A 17,200-nucleotide genomic window follows, 5' to 3' on the forward strand; every position below is an offset into this window, starting at 1 on the left:
CCAAGCTCCCTAGAAATTTGTTCTGTGAGCCTTTTCTCACTAGCAAGACACACGAACAAATGTTTTCTGTGTCTGAATCCATCTCTTGACCTTGGATTTTGAGCTCTGGAATTCCGATTTCAGCACATCTTCAATGCTCAGTTTCTCCATTTCAAGAATAGACAGACACTCATCCAAGGCATCCCTTCGAACGCTAATATATGTCCGCGAACATTCAGAACCATAACCAGAAATGAATATCATATTTGCAATCTGTTTGAGCTGAGAAACTGTAAATGGTTGAACCAAATCAATGATGAATTCCTCTTGAATTTCTGGCAACGCCATATCTACACAGTGAATCCTCGAATGACTCATCGCCGAGAGGGACTTATGAGCCTGCATTGATGGCAATTGAAGAAACAAGCATATGTTCCGGGTCAAAGCATTGCCTATTCTCAACTAACATGCGCTTGAACAATTCCTCAAGCCTTCCCATTACCATTTGAAGAGCATTGTGAGCTCTCCTTAACAGCTTCTTCTCCACCGCCTATATTCAAGCACAAATTCTCCAGCCTTTCAGTCAACTTTCAGGCTTCATCAGCAGCATTTAGCTTCATCAAGACGCGAGTCCTGGATCATAGACTGATCTGCCTCCCAACTCATAACCTTCTCCTGAATAACATTTATCCATCCTTCAATCTCCCTGATTGCTTCATCTTCATTTTCACCAATTGTGGTTATGAAATCAAGAAATGGTGAGACTAAGGCTGCCTTTGTGATATACATATAAAAACAATTGCCATATTTTTCATGGACAAGTCTCCTATCATTTCATCTTCTGCAGATTCTTCCTTCAAATAATCCAAACTTCTTTTGTTGTTTAGAGAGACATGATTCTCGTGAAACATAACGACATCAAACAGACTTGCTATCGCCTTTGACTTCCTGTTTTTTTGTTTCCTTGTGACTTCTGCTCTGAGCCATGGTTGGATTGATTGGCAGGGAAGGAACTTCATAATCCTCTTCCATAGCTTTCCATAGATCTATAGCTTCCTGGTATGTCTCCATTTTCACTATCCAAAGCCGGTAGTTTTCTACATTGAAGACAGGAAGAGCAATTTGAGAAAAACTGGCTTCAACTTTCATTTCATGGATCCCATAAGAAGATAACTTCGATACCATATGAAGGTTTAAAGAAGAAGAGACGGAAGAAATTAAAACTGCAGAGAAGAGAGAATACAAAAATGCAGCAGACAAGGGAAAATTGATTCTCTTTATTTGATTAACATCTTTAGAATTAAATACCTGAAAAAACAAACTTAAATGCAAATTAATAGATGAAATTCACGCTATGATCTGCAATATGTTGTTAACATACTAACAACTCCTAAAGACTAGCAAATTTATTTGCTGAAACAGATATCTGAAACTAATATAATAAAAAGACGACCTATAGCAGTACTGAAGCAATTTTTAACAATATCATCTCCTGTGGGGGTTATGCCATGATCTCAAGTTGAGATCCCTCGAAGAGTTGCAACAAGCGATTCTGTAAATAATCAGCACTGTACTTAATGTGCTTGTCGCTTACATGATCAGTATGTCGTTCAACAAATTTCTGATATGCACGGATCACTTTGAGGGAAGTCGAATTTCGTAAATCTTCACGAAGCTGGTCATCAGGGATAAAACATGCTGTCTGAGCCCCACAGACCTCTTCAAAAGCAAGATAAAAGCTCCGAAGCTTTTCCTCCACATGGACTTTCGAGACAGCATACGAATTGGTACTCCCCTCATCCTTCAATAAAGAGAGGACTGGACTCCAAGTAACTGTCATATAGTTCCTCACATGCTGTTGGAATTCCCAGTCGTGCTCTTGAATCCACTGTGCTCCTAGTATAAACTGAAGTTCTGAATACTTAATCTTTTGAGCCATGTAATGTATATTGTTCATCAAGAATATGTGCTTCAAAGAAGCATCTTTAAATAACTTGGCCTTGTTGTAGAGCTTGTATTCTAGAATACAAGATAATGCTCGAAAGTGGAGAGCCAGTGGGGATAGCTTGCATGTACCTCCACTTATGCTATCTCCTTTAGTAGATGGACTCATCGAGGAGCCATTGCTGAGCCATTTTAGAATTGAATCATTCGACAAAAAGTGCTGAGCAATTGGGGAAAAATCGCATGTGCCTCCACTTATGTTCTCTTCTTCCACACCTGAACTCATGCAAGAGGGTGCTGGCATGGGATGTTCTCCACAATGATCATTGAGGAGAAAATCAAGTGTCTCGTGGTAGCCCGTGAGAGCACTGATGTAATTCATGACATTTTTTGTGAGTGGGTGAATTCCTTCAGCTGCAAAAGGCTCTCTCATTGTGTATGTCATAATGGAATCCTCAAACTCATCAAGTGATTTCCTTACAGAATCAGCCAATCCCCTTAGAACAATATCACCGTCCACTATTACTTGAGAAATAGCTTTGTCAGAGTACAAAGAATCTAAATATGGGAGAAGACCTGCCAGGACCTCATACATGTCAAGTAAATGGAACAACTTTCCTGGATTTCCGGGACCAGTAGATATGGCTTCGCCAAAATAGGTCAATAGCTGAAGCACTAAAGGCTCAGTAAATGAAACCAAATTAACAGTTCCAAGTTCCCCGAAAATCTGTTCAGAGAGCCGTTTATCACTAGCAAGATAGACACGCATAAACATCTTCATAGTCTGGATCCTTCTCTTGATCTTCGATTTTAAGCTTACCTGATCCAGTTTCAGCACATCTTCAGTTCTCAGTTTCTCCCTTTCAAGAATGCGGAGACATTCATCCAAAGCGCTCCTTTGAATGCTAATATATGCCAGAGAACATTCATTAGCATAACCAGAAATGGACATCACATTCGCAATACGTCTGAGCTCAGGGATAACATCGTATTGAACCAAATTAATGGTGAATTCCTTTGAATTTCTGTTAATGATTTTTCTTAGCTTCGAATCCCTAACCAGTTTATTGTCAAGAGAGATTTTTGAGACTGCATTGACGGCAATTGAAACAACAGGCACATGTTTTGGCTCAAAGGGTTGTCTATTTTTAGTAAGCATGTGCTTGAACTCCTCCTGAAGCCTTCCCATTGAGATTTGAAGAAGATTTCGAGCCCTCTGAAGCATCTCTTTTTTTCTATCTTCAGTCATACACAAGATTTCCAGTTTTTCAGTCACCTGCCGGGCTTCGTCAGCGGCATTTAGGTACTCAGTAGCTTCATCAAGACCCGAGTCCCAGATCATAGGCCAGTATCTTTCCCAACACATAACCTTCCCCTGAATAACATTTAGCCTTTCTTCAATCTTGTTTATTTCATCAACCTCTTTTTCGCTGATTGCTATTGCAGTGGTTAATTGGATATGAAGGTCTCCCAGAATCTCCTTCTCATCATCTGTAAGATTCTTTCTTGACCTTAATGCCATCATAATCTGTTTCGCCGCATCAATGATCACCATGTCACTGCCTCTCGTATACTGGAACTTCAAGATCACCAGCAATCACTATCTCAATGTTCAATAATAAGAATACTGGACCCAGAAGCTTCAATTACACCACTGAGAACACCTTCCCGCCCAGCTGAATTAGCTTCTAAACTCAGACTCACAGACTTTCATTCCGAAAACTGAGAACACTAATAATCCAAACCAAAATATAAATGCTTTGCTTGAGATATCATGAAAATACACGATGAAGGAATGCATTCGAAAAAGGCCGGCGAGTCGAGAACTGATTGAAGGAAAGAAAACCAATGTGACTGTATTATAAGCTTAAACTTCCAATATACTAGTTAGAATCACTACAATTAATAGTAATATCAACCAGCTCCAAATTCATCAGACAACATTAAAAGCCAGTTCACTTGTATATACATATATATCTTCTTCATTTTTTACTCTTTCTGAGAGGATTCTATATATCCAGTCTTTAATTAGCAGCCATTAAACACGAAAGAACAAGTTCATAAATACTAGTAGCTCGATAAACATGTGTAGCATATAAAAAATGGGGTTCCAAAGATTTTGTAAGAACAAAGTTTAAAACAAGCTACAGACAGTCAAATTAAGCAGAAAAATGGAAGGCCCAGAATAAATAGTGAACAGATTTTAGATTTTGCAGGCCAAGAAATTAACAAACAAACATATATATATATATATATATATATATATATATATCCGAGTAGTATCATAAGATACAAAGATCAAACATAAACTGACCTTTGTTTCGGTTCTTTTAAGGCCTTTGCTGCAATTAGTCTTCTCAAGCTATGCAGATTTTAGAGCTACCATGTCTCTCCTGCTCTTGTTGACTCTGGCCATATTGGTCTACGAAGAGACAAAAATTTAGTGGAAGGAAGAAGGAAATTTCCACAAACAACGTGGCACTCTTTAGTCTTTACATGGAAACACAAGTGTTCCGTCTTTTCTTTTTATCTTTTTCTTTTATTTTTTAATTGAATGACTGAGATCTCTTCTTTTTAACGAATCATATATGGTTATTTTTTAAAATAATTTTTATTTAAAAATTTATTAAAATATTTTTTTAAATTATTTTTAACATGGTATATCAAAAATATCTCAAAATATTAATTTAAAATAAAAAGATAAATTTAATTTTTTTAAAAAATACTTAAAAACAAAATCTAAAGTATATTAGAGTTGATTTTTCTTTGTTTTTTTTTCCTCGTTTCTTTTGAATTGCAGGGAAGTTCTGACATTAACGACAAGGCCCAAGGTGAGAGATTTTATGGATCGGAAGATTAAGATAGTGTTTGGTTTGGATCGGAAGATTAAGATAGTGTTTGGTTTGGAGGTGTGATAACTTTTTTTTAAAGGTATAATATATTTAAGTACAAATCACATCTTCAAAAGCTATAAAAATATGTTTTTTATTAAAAAACAATACAAACTACCTCTACTCCAAACACTCCCTAAAAAAGTACAGGAAAAGAGCATAACAACACAAAATCACAAGAGTAATTCAAGCCCATCTACATCCTTATAGGATAATTTAATATGAAATGGATGTTACGTATGAATTATGAAATGGTTTGGACTGAAATCTCTAACCCAATAAATTCATTTATTTTTATATGTGTTTGAAAGTATAATAGTAATTATTTTTTTAAAATATTTTTTATTTTTTAAAAAATTATTTTTAATATTAGCACATTAAAATAATCTAAAAATATAAAAAATAATTTAAAATAAAAAAATTTCAATTTTTTTCAAAAACATAAAATATTACTTGTTTATACTATGATGTCCATTTGTCTTAGCCTTTTAACCTTTCTATATTCGGATGGACACTCCTTTTTATCTTAAGATTTTATAATTTATTTTATTAATAATAATAAACTCTCTCTCTCTCTCACGCACACATAACATATAAACATAAACGCATGTGATGTTTTTATCTACATGATTTTTCTAAAAACTACATTATATTACACAACATGTCATATTAAAGTCTTTGTAATAGTTATTATAATAGAGTTATTGACTTTTCTTCATACAATTTAAATTTTTATATGAGATATTATAATAGTCATGGGATCCAAGAGTGGAAATTAGAGGAATTAAGAATTATGAGGGTGCTTGGCAGTGTGGTAGTGGTTGCTTTTCAAATAACTTTTTGTGTCGAAATACATGCCAGTGATGTTTTTTTATTTTTAAAAAATTATTTTTAATATCAGCACATCAAAACGATCCAAATCGTACATATTAAATTTTAACCAAACAAAATTTAAATTTTTTAAAAACATGATTTGCACCACCTTCCCAAACATGTTCGACAAATATAAATAAAACTTATCCCCTGAAGAAAATAATGGCTAACAGAGTCAAACCCAAGCCACTACATGGATTCATTAATCCTCCCCTAAATAGTTCATACTATCTGTGAGTAATGCCGAAGAGATTTTTTCATGGTGATTATTTTTCAGAGTTTTATTTTAAAATATATATTAAAATGTTAATTTTTTTAAAAATATTTTTAATACCAAAACAATTTAAAAATATAAAAAATTATTTTAATTTTTTTTTAAATATGATATCACCCCGAAACACAAATACACATGAATTTATAAAGTTTGTAAGTCAAGCACTAATAAGAGAAACTTTCTACGTTTGTTGATATGTTCCAAAAGAACACAATCACTATCGTACAAATATTCGGTAAAGTGCACGAGCCATCTCGATTTTCTGGTCCATTTTTCCTCGGTTGACTATCTTAAGGCGTTCTAGTATTATATTCGTTTATTATATTTGTTACGTGAACCGCGTGATATTATAAATTAATTTTTTTATATAAATAAAATAAAAAAATTAAGATATAAAAATATTTAGTTTTTCAGTAAAATTATATCTAAAATTCTTGAATTTGACTATAACGCCTGACCTAAAAATAATATTTATAATATTAATAATAACATTAAACTTGCATGACTTAAGTTTAAGTGAGTTTGACTGCAACACTAGATCCAATAGCCTTGGATGTGAGTTTGGTTGCAAGGTCGTGTCATAAAAGTGTGATAATTAAATAGATTAATGAAAAAGAAAAAAACAAAGAAAAAAAACCAACAAGAAGAAAAAAAACTAATGAAAAAAAAGAAAAAAATCTGAATTAACTGGGTTAATCCGTCAAACCTGAGATTCATGTCATGAAAATATGATAACTAAATAAAAAAAAATTGACGGGTTAACTGGGTTAAACCGTCAAATCATGTTAACTCGTCAAGTCCGGAATACTTAATTGGATATGATATATTTTTTTTAAATATTAATGAAATTACATAGTTTTAAAAAAATTAATGAAATAGAATAGTTTATACACATTCAAGTTTATTATTATTTAGAATCTTGATGTAAAAAATTAAAATTTAAATGACATCATTAATATTATCAGAAAACTTGAAAAAATAAATCTAGCATATGAAAAAAAAAAGCTAGCATACTTACCATCCAAAAATGGAATGTGGTAAATTAAGTTACTATTTGTTTGTGCAGCCTAAGGTGTTTTCTATTTTTTAAAAAAAATTTTATTTTAAATTAATTATTTTTTATATTTTTGAATGGTTTTGATATGCTAATGTTAAAAATAAATTTTTTAAAAATAAAAATAAATATTATTTTCATATCTTTTTAAATAAAAAAAATATTTTTTTAAAATATTTACCATAATATCAAGCACCTACAAGTAAGTGAAGTAACAGGTTGGTAAAAGGCATAAATATCAGAAACTGATGTTTCTATGTCTTGATTACACGTTATTCTGGGACCAGCACATGATCTATGTGAGTGGCAAACTTGGAGCTCCAAGTTCATGTTCTTGAGATGTATCAGATGACGTTGCATCATAAAGACTGGTTTCATTTAACAGGGAGGGCGTACAGATGTTCAATTTGCTCATGTTCAAGTCTCTTTCACTTGGGAAAATTCATAAGAGTATAACGCGCTCTACCCTGTTATCATCTTTCCAGAATCCAGACAGTGATGGGCTAACATGTATATCATTGGAAATGTCCCCACCTCGTCTTTGTTTTCTTGCTGCCATCCTTCCCTGTGTAGGAGGAGGACATCGTATGTGCTTGCAGACAAAACCATTTATCAAGGACACTCAACTTTCCCTCTCGACTCGGTCCTAGTTTTAAGCAGCCAATTTTGATATATCAAAGACACAAATTTGCCTGTCTGCTGTGTTGAGGGTCATGTGGCTGGTATGGTTCAGAGCTCGGGGATTGCAGTAAACCTCATGGCCCCAGTTCTTCCATGTAGTGACTCCTTCCAACTCCCCAGATGTTACCCGGCAACTGCAGCAGCAACTTGCAAGGAACGTGGGCCAGATGGCCGCCCAGTTAATGAACTGGGCACCTCCATCTTGCAGTGTCAAAGCTAAAATTTTTAAATAAAAAGATAAATTATTAATAAATACTTGATATTATATATTATGTATTATGTAGATATTCATTATATAGAGAAATTAATTTGAAATATATGTACTAAATCCTATCAAATTAAATTAATATAAGAATACTTTCAAAATGAAAAAACTAACTTGGGTTAAATTTTTTTTTCACAGTTTGGTTTTTTCGGTTATTTTTTTTATTTTTTTAGAAATATTTAATTAGTTCTTCGGTTTTTTTCTCAACTCTAAAATTAACAATAGCTAATTTGAATTAATTGATAACCAACAAAAATAAATAAATAAATCTGCTAGATATTATTAATATTAATATAAAATGAATTGAAGAAAAACAAAAAGATTAAGGGGGCAATTGCCCCCTCATTACCCTACGTGGCTCCGCCACTGCCTGATTGGATAAGTTATGTGTTACATCCAAACACTCAATCAAAGCCTTGCTATCGTAATATAGTTCAGAGTTGTCTTCTAGAAAATTTTATTTCAATATTTCTAAGAACATTAAGAAATTTTACGTGGGTGTTTATTCATCGAACAGAGAGAGCAGGCGACATTGGAAGCAAAAGCTGTCCTTGAGGGTAATATAATGGACAAAGACGCAACGAAAACTGCTGTGGGGATTGTGCAATCACAATCTAACCAGTTTATGTTAGCCAAAGAGGACAATGATCCATAATAAACTTTTTTTTATATTCCACTCATATATTACGACGCTGTTTGTTTGCTGGGAAGTAATTTTTTTTTTAAAGTGAATTATTTTCTGATGTTTGGTAGTGTAATGGAAAATAAGTTGGAAAACACTTTCCAATGTTTGGTTATGTCATGAAAAATGAGCTGGAAAATAACTTATTAATGTTTTATTTTTCTCAAGTTTATTAAAATAATGAGAAACAAATCTTACAAATTAAAAAATTGAATAAGAATGAAATTGAAAAAAAAAATTTCATAAATTATCTCAAATAAAATAAATAATAATCAAAATAATAGAGATCAAATCTAAAAAATAAAAAAAATGAAAGATGAAGAAATTAAAATAATAATAATTAACATTTCATAAATTATTTTTTAAAAAATAAGTAACAATCAAAAGAATGAGGACCAAATTTGATAGATAAAAATTTTCAATAAAAAATGATAAGGGAAAAGCAAATAACAATTATAAAAATGAGGATCAAAATTAATATAAAAATTAAATTTTAAGAGATGAAATTGAAAAATAAATATTCAAAACAAAATATATATAGCAATCAAAAGTTTGAGGATCAAATTTGATATAATTAGCAAATAATATGATATTTCTAAATTTTTCACAACTTTCAGAAAGTGTTTTCCGCCTAAATTTTCCAGGAAAACACTTTCTTGGAAACCAAACTAAATTTTTCTTTGACTGGAAAGTGTTTTCTGTTGACCAACTTTTCTAATGCCAAACAAACACATGAAAGTTTGGAAAGTGGTTTCCCAGAAAGTGAATTATGAGAAACAAACATAGCCTACATATTGTAGAACCGAGATTTTTCAGACATTTTGGCTAGTGATGGTACAAGTCAGACCACCTGTTCATCGATCAAGTGCAAATTAAAAAAGCAAAGGAGAAAGAAAACATTACAATAGCAGAGGGGGTATAAAACTTCACATAGCGGAAAACTAACAATGAAAAATGGTTATCGTCCCTTTTTTTTATTTGCTCGAATCCACGAGAAAGAATATAATACCTGTTTTTATGAATAACAAAGTAACGTTTCTGAAAGAAATTCTTATTCAAAATCAAGCATGACTATAATGAGGGAGGGCTGCTTGTATTTATAAGCTGCCAACCCTAACTCTAATAAGAGAATCACTTACGAAAATAAATAACAAAATAAGAGAAAATAGGAAAATTCCTACTAGAGATGTAAATCGAAGTCCTAAACTTAAGTAACAATATGAGCAAATTAAGGACCCCAATATAGGAGTCTATGTTAAATAAGGAAAAGAGTGGTTGTAGGCAGAATACACTGCTTGGCTCCCAGTGTTTTCTTCCTTGCAAAACTATTATTCCAATTGGTCTAGGATTCCTTCATCAAGCTGTCCTATATTAGCCTCCCCTGCTTAAAAAGAACGCGCCCTCGAGTTAGTCAGGTGAGAAGAACATTCATCTGGAGGATGATATTCGAATAGGTCAGTAACATTAAAGGTGGGAGATATGGCCATATCTGTAGGGAGGTCCACTGCATATGCATTATCATTAATCTTCCGTAGAATCTAGAAAGGACCATGCTTCTTGTCGCTTAACTTGGTATATGTTCCTATTAGCATTCGCCCTTTACATAGATACACCATCACAAGATCTCCTACCTAAAAAGCTTTAGCTCGTCGTTGCAGTCTACTGCTGCCTTGTACCTGGCATTAGATTCCTTCAGATTCTTCCGCACTTCTTCCTGAATTGCTACAATACTAATACCAGGAAGTTTAGGTAGAGGCACCAAGTCTAAGGCATGACTTAGGGGTTGGCAGTACACAATTTGGAATGGAGTCTTCCTAGTGGACCTATTTAGCATGTTGTTATAAGAAAATTCAACTTGGGCCAAAGTAAGATCCCATCGTTTAGGTTTCTCCCCAGATAGGAAGTGGATTAAATTTCCAAGAGTTTGGTTTACCACTTCTGTTTGGTCATCGATTTGAGGGTGATTGGTGCTGCTGAAGTTCAAGGATATGTCAAACCGTTGTCATAAAGTCTTTCAAAAGTGACTTAAAAATTTGGTGTCCCAATCTCAAGTGATAGACTTAGGGACCCCGTGTAAATGAACAACTTCTTTGAAGAACAAGTTAGCGACATGCACGATATTAAAAGTCTTTTTGCATGTTATAAAGTCAGCCATTTTAGAGCATCTGTCCATCATCGCAAAGACAGAATCAAATCCATGCTTAGTTTGTGGAAGTCCCAGAAAGAAGTCTATAAAAAGATTTTTCTAAGAAGCAGCTGGAATGGGTAAGGGCATGTATATACCTATATTATGAGTTTGTCCTTTGGTTGCTTGGCACGTAGGCAGTGTTTGACATGGCTATCGATATCTCATTTCAGCTGGGGCTAATAATACCTCTTTTCTGCAAGGGCTACTATTTTACCATAACCCAAGTGCCCACCCAAGCCACCGTTGTGTAGTTCATGGATCATCTACTCCCGTAATGAGCTCCAGGAAATACATAACTGATTGCCTCAAAATGAATACCTCTCTTGAATATGCATTCCTTCATGAGAGAGTCCCTGCTAACATTTTACCCAGACATGGCTAAAATCCTCATCATCAGCATATAACTTCAGCACGCATTGTGACAAGTAGTAATACCCTTTCGCTTAGAGCATCAACTACCTTATTTAGCTAACTTGCCTTTTGTTTCAGAGTGAAAGTGAATCGTTGTATGAAGGACACCCAACGTGCATGCATCAGGTTCACACTACTCTGGCTATTAATGAATTGCAGTGCGTGATGATCGTTAAAAAGGATGAACTCCCTCTACACTAAGTAGTGCTCCCAAACCTTTAAAGCTCGAAACACAACATATAGTTCAAGCTTATAGGTGGACCATTTCTGGCGAGCATCACTGAGGTTCTCGCTATAAAATGTAATAGGTCTGCCTTTTTGAGATAGGACAACACCAATGCATATAATAGACGCATCACACTCCACTTGAAATATTTTGTCAAAATCTGGCAGTGCTAAAACTAGAGCAGAAGATAATTTTTCTTTAATCAGCGCAGAGCTTTGCTCTGCTTCAGCTCCCCAATGGAATTTCCCCTTTTTCATGCATTTAGTGATTGGTGCGATGATTCAGCTAAAATTTCTGACAAACCACTAGTAGAATGGTGTGAGGCCATGGAAGCTACACACCTCGCCGACATTCTTTCAGGTAAGTCATTCCCAGATGGATCAGATTTTTCTTCGTCGACCTTAATTCCATTAGTACTCACAATAAACCCCAAAAATAATAAACTGATGGTCATGAATTTGCACTTCATTAATTACAACTTATTCTGTTGTAACACCGTCAGTCCTTTCCTCAAGTGCTTAAAGTGCTCAGACTCACTTTGGCTATAAATCAATATATCATCAAAGTACACTACAACAAAGTTGCTAATGAAGGGTTTATGTACCTAATTCATTAGTCACATGAAGGAAGGTACTTGGGGCATTGGTTAGTCCAAATTTCATTAGTCGCATGAAGGTACTCGGGGCGTTGGTTAGTACAAATGGCATTACCAACCATTCGTATAAACCCTTCTTTGTTTTGAAAGCAATTTTCCATTCATTTTCCATTCATCTCTGGGTTTGATTCGAATCTAATGGTACCCACTCCTTAAATCAATTTTTAAAAATATTTTAGACCCTGACAGCATGTCTAGCATATCCTCCAGGTGAGGAATAGGAAATCAATACTTAACTGTGATCTTGTTAATAGCCCGACTGTCTATGCATGTGCGCCAACTGCCATCTTTCTTTGGTACTAACAAGGTTGACACCGCACAAGGGCTCATACTCTCCTAAACCACCTTTTTTTTATATCAATTCTTCCACTTGTTCTTGTAGGATCTGACTCTCTTTCGGACTCATCCGATAGTGTGGCCGATTTGGCAAACTAGCTCCTGGAATTAAATCAATCTGGTGATGAATATCGCGTATGAGGGGTAGCCCATCTGGTAATTCTGACAATATGATTTCGTGAAATTTTGCTAGTAAGGGTTGCAGCACCTATGTGTGAAACCCCAGAACAAATTATACAAAAAAAGAAGGGGGTTTATAATAATTTAAATTTTGTTATAATAAAAAAATAATGTAACTCAAAAAATAATGATGATGATGATAGAATTTATTAATTTTGGAAAAAAAATGGCTTAATTAAGAAAAAGGGAGAAAGATGGGGCTAAAATGGAATTAAAAAGAAATGGGACTATAAATACCTCATTCCTTCTCTCTCCTATGGTCGGCTGGATAACATCAAGAAGAGGGGGGATTTTAGATTTTTTCTTCATCAAACCTAAGAGTGAACATCTAAATTAGTATACCTATACAAGCCTTGGAATTATCAAGCAGAGAAAACACATTTGGGTGGAGAATTACCAAAAAGAAAAGTAAAGAATTGGTGAAGAAAAGAGGGGGAAAAGTGGCCGGCTATATACAAGGAGAAAAAGGCTAAGATTTTTTTAAAGGTTGTGAAGTTTAGATTTCATCCAAATAAGGAGTTTTCATTTCAATTTCTATAAAATTAACTTCAATTTGATTAGAAGTTTCATAATTTTCTTGAATTGAAAATTAGGGTTTTAAAACATAAAATTTTGGGAAAATGCAGAAATGATTGAAATTAAGTAGACTAGAATAGTCTAAGTGCCTTAAAAGATGAAATGAGTACATAAAAGAGAGGAAGGGAACCCTTGATTCCGTTAGGTATGTTTTGACCAAGAGCCAAACCAGGGAGGGAAGAGAAATTTTGGTGGATTAAGTGATTCTTGATGCATAATTTAGTGATAGAAATGATCTTGAATGTGAAGGGATGCGAGGAATTAAAAAAAAAATAGAGAGAGAACTGATGCAGGGTGACCAACCACTAGAGGGGAAGAAAAGAGGGGAGGATAACTTATGATTGCTTAATTAATTAACTTGGTACAAATGACCTTGGAAGGTCATAAATGAGCTGGGTTACCATGAATAAAGGGAAGACATGGCTGTATCTGATGAGGAAGTAGGGATTGGAGATAAATTGGAGATACCTTGTCCATTGACGAAACATGATAGGTTCGTCGCCCAGGTTCCTGAGGGAATTTGGAAATGAAGGTGATAGAATCCAGGAAGGGTACCTTCATAGAAGTTGTAGCCGGGAGTGTTAGCTTTCCAACAAGTTTGACCCCACCTAATTTGGAGTTCCAGAACTCCATATACAAATAAAAATCTGAGGGGAGGTCAAGTTGTCACCCCTGCAAGCAGATTCGATCAAGTCGACAAAACAACGAGATTTAACCATATTAAGGGTGGAATTCATTTTCTCGCCCTTTGTAAAGCGTGTAACATTGTGTCATGATCTTCAGAAAAGAATAAAACATGATTGAAATTAAATTCATGATGTTCATTAGGATTACTAATGAGCTGAAATTTTAAAGGATAATAATGGGGGATTTAAGTGAGAAAGAATAATGATCAAGAGAAATGAATATTATCACCATTTCTGCTGTTATGTTGTGATATGTGGATTAACATGGAATAATGATGAGTATTTGTGGTTTCAGGAGAAACCGCCAGAGGAGTGCAACAACAACAGGGGAACGCAAGTTGAACATCCATAGCAGGTAGGTACTCGATACCTATATCTCCTCTAGTTAATAACTATTTTACCTAACTATTGAACTATATAAATTTAGTGCTTATTGATGAAGAAAAGAAAAAGGGAAAAGTAAAGGTTAAATGACAGGAAAATGGAAAAGAAGAGTTGGATTTAATTTATGGGTTCTTTTGGAGGAAATGAACAATAACAATGAATTTTAGGAATGACAGTTCCTCGAATTTGATTAGCTTATCCTAGATACGGGAGGCTAATGATGTTAGCCAAGTTGGTTAACATCGGCATTACCGGTATGTGGGAGGAGAAATATAAAACTTGATTAACTATTCGAGTTTAGAATAGTTAATGATATCGGCGGGTGCCGTCGATATCGATAAAATTTATAGACTTAATTAGCTTTCCGATGTGAAATCTAATGATGTCAAGAATCCTTGATATCAGCATATCCGAGGACCTCCCAAGGTAACATAGAACGTTGATTAACTATTTCGGTCCAAAAATAGTTAATGACACCAACGATCGCGTTAGTGTCAGCATTTTCATGAATTTGATTAGTTGACCCCAGGATGAGTAACTAAAGACACTTATGGAGGTCATTAGTGTCGGCAGTAGTCTTCCCAATGTGGGGAGAAGTAATTAAAGGAAGCAAATTTGATAATCCTTAAAAGGGGTTGGTGGTGGTGTATTGAATTGCATATGACTTAAGTAGGTAGATGTGTTGTATAATATTTCTTCCGTGAATTGTTTGTATTTTAGTTATTTTTAATTATATGGAAAATTTATATTTTGCAGGTCCTTCCCATTCACGTTAGGAGTAGAATTTAAGTTCCTTGATCCCTTTTTGTATAAGTTAGGAACTTCAGGATTATTCATGTAATTTTGTTATGCAATAAACATGTAACCTGAATAGAACAGTATACTCCTTGTATTATTTTATTTTTAGAATATTAAATGTATCAATCTATGCTTATGTTCAGAATGCTAAACTGTGTTGTGCTTATGTATGAAATTTCAGTGCTTGGATGGTTCTCTTAATTACTAACTTATGCATGCGATATGAGATGGAGATTGAGGATGAAGATTTCTCCTAAGTATATTCTCGAATGAATTAAATGGTTGATTTGTACCAATTATGGATGTGATTATGGGTGGGATGTGATTATAAATGTGTGCAGGGTAAATTGTCGATAACTTGGGACCTCCCGATATAGGGGAGACTACCGAAATTTTATTAGAAATTTCAGTGAACTCAATAAAAAGAAAAATTTATGCTCTATTTACCCTTTATGTGGAAGTTAAATGAATAAATTGATTTAACCTTTGAGGCTGTTACACTATGGGATGTTGGGAGGTTCGATTCCAATTCCTCCTCCAACTACTACTGCAAAAATCTCACTTGACTCTTTGGTCTCCTCCATAAATCTTCACCCATCAACCAAAAACATTAGCTTCCCTTTAGTCTCCGGTTCTACTGCAGAGAATTCCTCTTTTATGGGACCTAAAACGACCTTCTGCCCTCCCTTCATGAAGATATACACATTATCACGCCCCTTATATATAACATCCACATTATCACGCCCCTTATATATAACATCCACATCAAACTACCACGGTCTATCTAGAATCATATGGCAGGCATCCATTTCGACAACATCACAAGTAACCTCGTTTAGGTAATTTTTCCCAATGGAGAATTGAATGCATCAAATTTCAGTATCCTTTGCTTCTACACGCTACTTGATCCAGCCAATTTTATATGGTGATGGATGTTTCTTAGTTTTTAAGCCTAGCTTCGTCACCATGTTTATTGACACTATGTTCTCACTACTGCTGCTATCAATAATAACATCACATACCTTAATGTTCACAGTACACCTGGTTCGGAATATGTTGTGTTGTTATGACTGTTCCATTTGTTTTGGCGCTAGTAGAAGTCTTCGAACTATAAGGGCACATGACAGTAACTCTCCATCATCTTCCCCTGTAATTTCATCCTCTTCATAGGTGTACGTTGTTTCATCCTTTACCCTTTCTATTGCCGAGTCTGTTACCTCCCCTGGTCCAATCAGGTTTACTGTACCATGCCTTGGATACTGATTGGACTGATGCCATGGTCACTCGCATCTGTAGCATTTATCTGAAGTCAAGCACATGGATTCCTAGGTGCTTCTGGTGGCACGACCCCTGCAGTCTTTACTGGCGTCTCACTATTATTGGGAACTTCCCTTTGTCCACTGCAGCACGAGTAAGATCAAAAGAGTTTCCTGTCACAACTATCGCATTTGACCGTCTGCCTTTGTAGCTAGGTTAATGGCTTAAGTTAAAGAATAGATGGTTTGCATTGAAACTCGATCTTGTATAGTCAAACGCAGTACCCCAACAAACCTAGTCACTTGCTGCACATCCGTTTCCGACAGGTTATTACGTGAGATAGCATGTGGAATTCCTCAACATATACTTGCATTGTTTTGTTTCCTTGTCTACAATCCTGGTATTGTTGAAACAATATCTACTCATAATCTGGTGGTAAATACCTGGATTGTAGAAGTCGTCTCATCTTTGACCATGTTTGTACCATCCCTTTTCTCTGTCGTATCCATGTGAGTTGCAGTTATTCCCACCAAGTAGAGGCTCCTCCCATTAATCTATAAACAACTAACTTCATCTTTTTATCCTCAGGGATTTCAATGTAATCGAAAAACCTCTCCACTACTGCCAACCAATCGAAAAACCCCTCAATTTGAAGCTGACCATTAAAACTGGGCAAATCCATTTTCATACGGAAAGTTTGAGGTTCTCGCTCTCCTATATTGTGTTGCCTCTGTCGATTATGCTGAAACATGTGTTCAACATATTCCTCATCATCACTAAGTTCTTCCTCGTAGGCTAGCTGCCTACGAGGAATCAGATGGCGTTCACGAACAGGGTCAATTCTTTCTCTGTAATTCTTG

General features: G+C 34.8%; 1 protein-coding gene across 2 annotated transcripts; it reads right to left on the reverse strand.

Moving 5' to 3' along the window:
• Nucleotides 1-1,238: 1,238 nt before the first annotated feature.
• Nucleotides 1,239-4,395, reverse strand: LOC133671201 (exocyst complex component EXO70E2-like). Of its 2 annotated transcripts, none has more exons than XM_062091870.1 (2): nucleotides 4,238-4,395; nucleotides 1,239-3,749 (listed from the first exon to the last, which is right to left on the reverse strand). In XM_062091870.1, the coding sequence occupies exon 2, from the start codon at nucleotides 3,476-3,478 to the stop codon at nucleotides 1,481-1,483; it is 1,998 nt and encodes a 665-aa protein (XP_061947854.1). In that variant the 5' UTR covers nucleotides 3,479-3,749; nucleotides 4,238-4,395; the 3' UTR covers nucleotides 1,239-1,480. The 2 variants fall into 2 exon arrangements, with proteins under 2 accessions (XP_061947854.1, XP_061947856.1); XM_062091872.1 differs by having other exon boundaries at nucleotides 1,239-3,654; nucleotides 4,238-4,387.
• Nucleotides 4,396-17,200: the final 12,805 nt, after the last annotated feature.

This window comes from Populus nigra, chromosome 13, assembly GCF_951802175.1.
Source record: "Populus nigra chromosome 13, ddPopNigr1.1, whole genome shotgun sequence".
NCBI lineage: Eukaryota > Viridiplantae > Streptophyta > Magnoliopsida > Malpighiales > Salicaceae > Populus > Populus nigra.

What these genes read in the sequence shown, in the direction of transcription:
- LOC133671201 (XM_062091870.1), bottom strand. Translation starts at nt 3,478, where the DNA reads ATGGTGATCATTGATGCGGCGAAACAGATTATGATGGCATTAAGGTCA.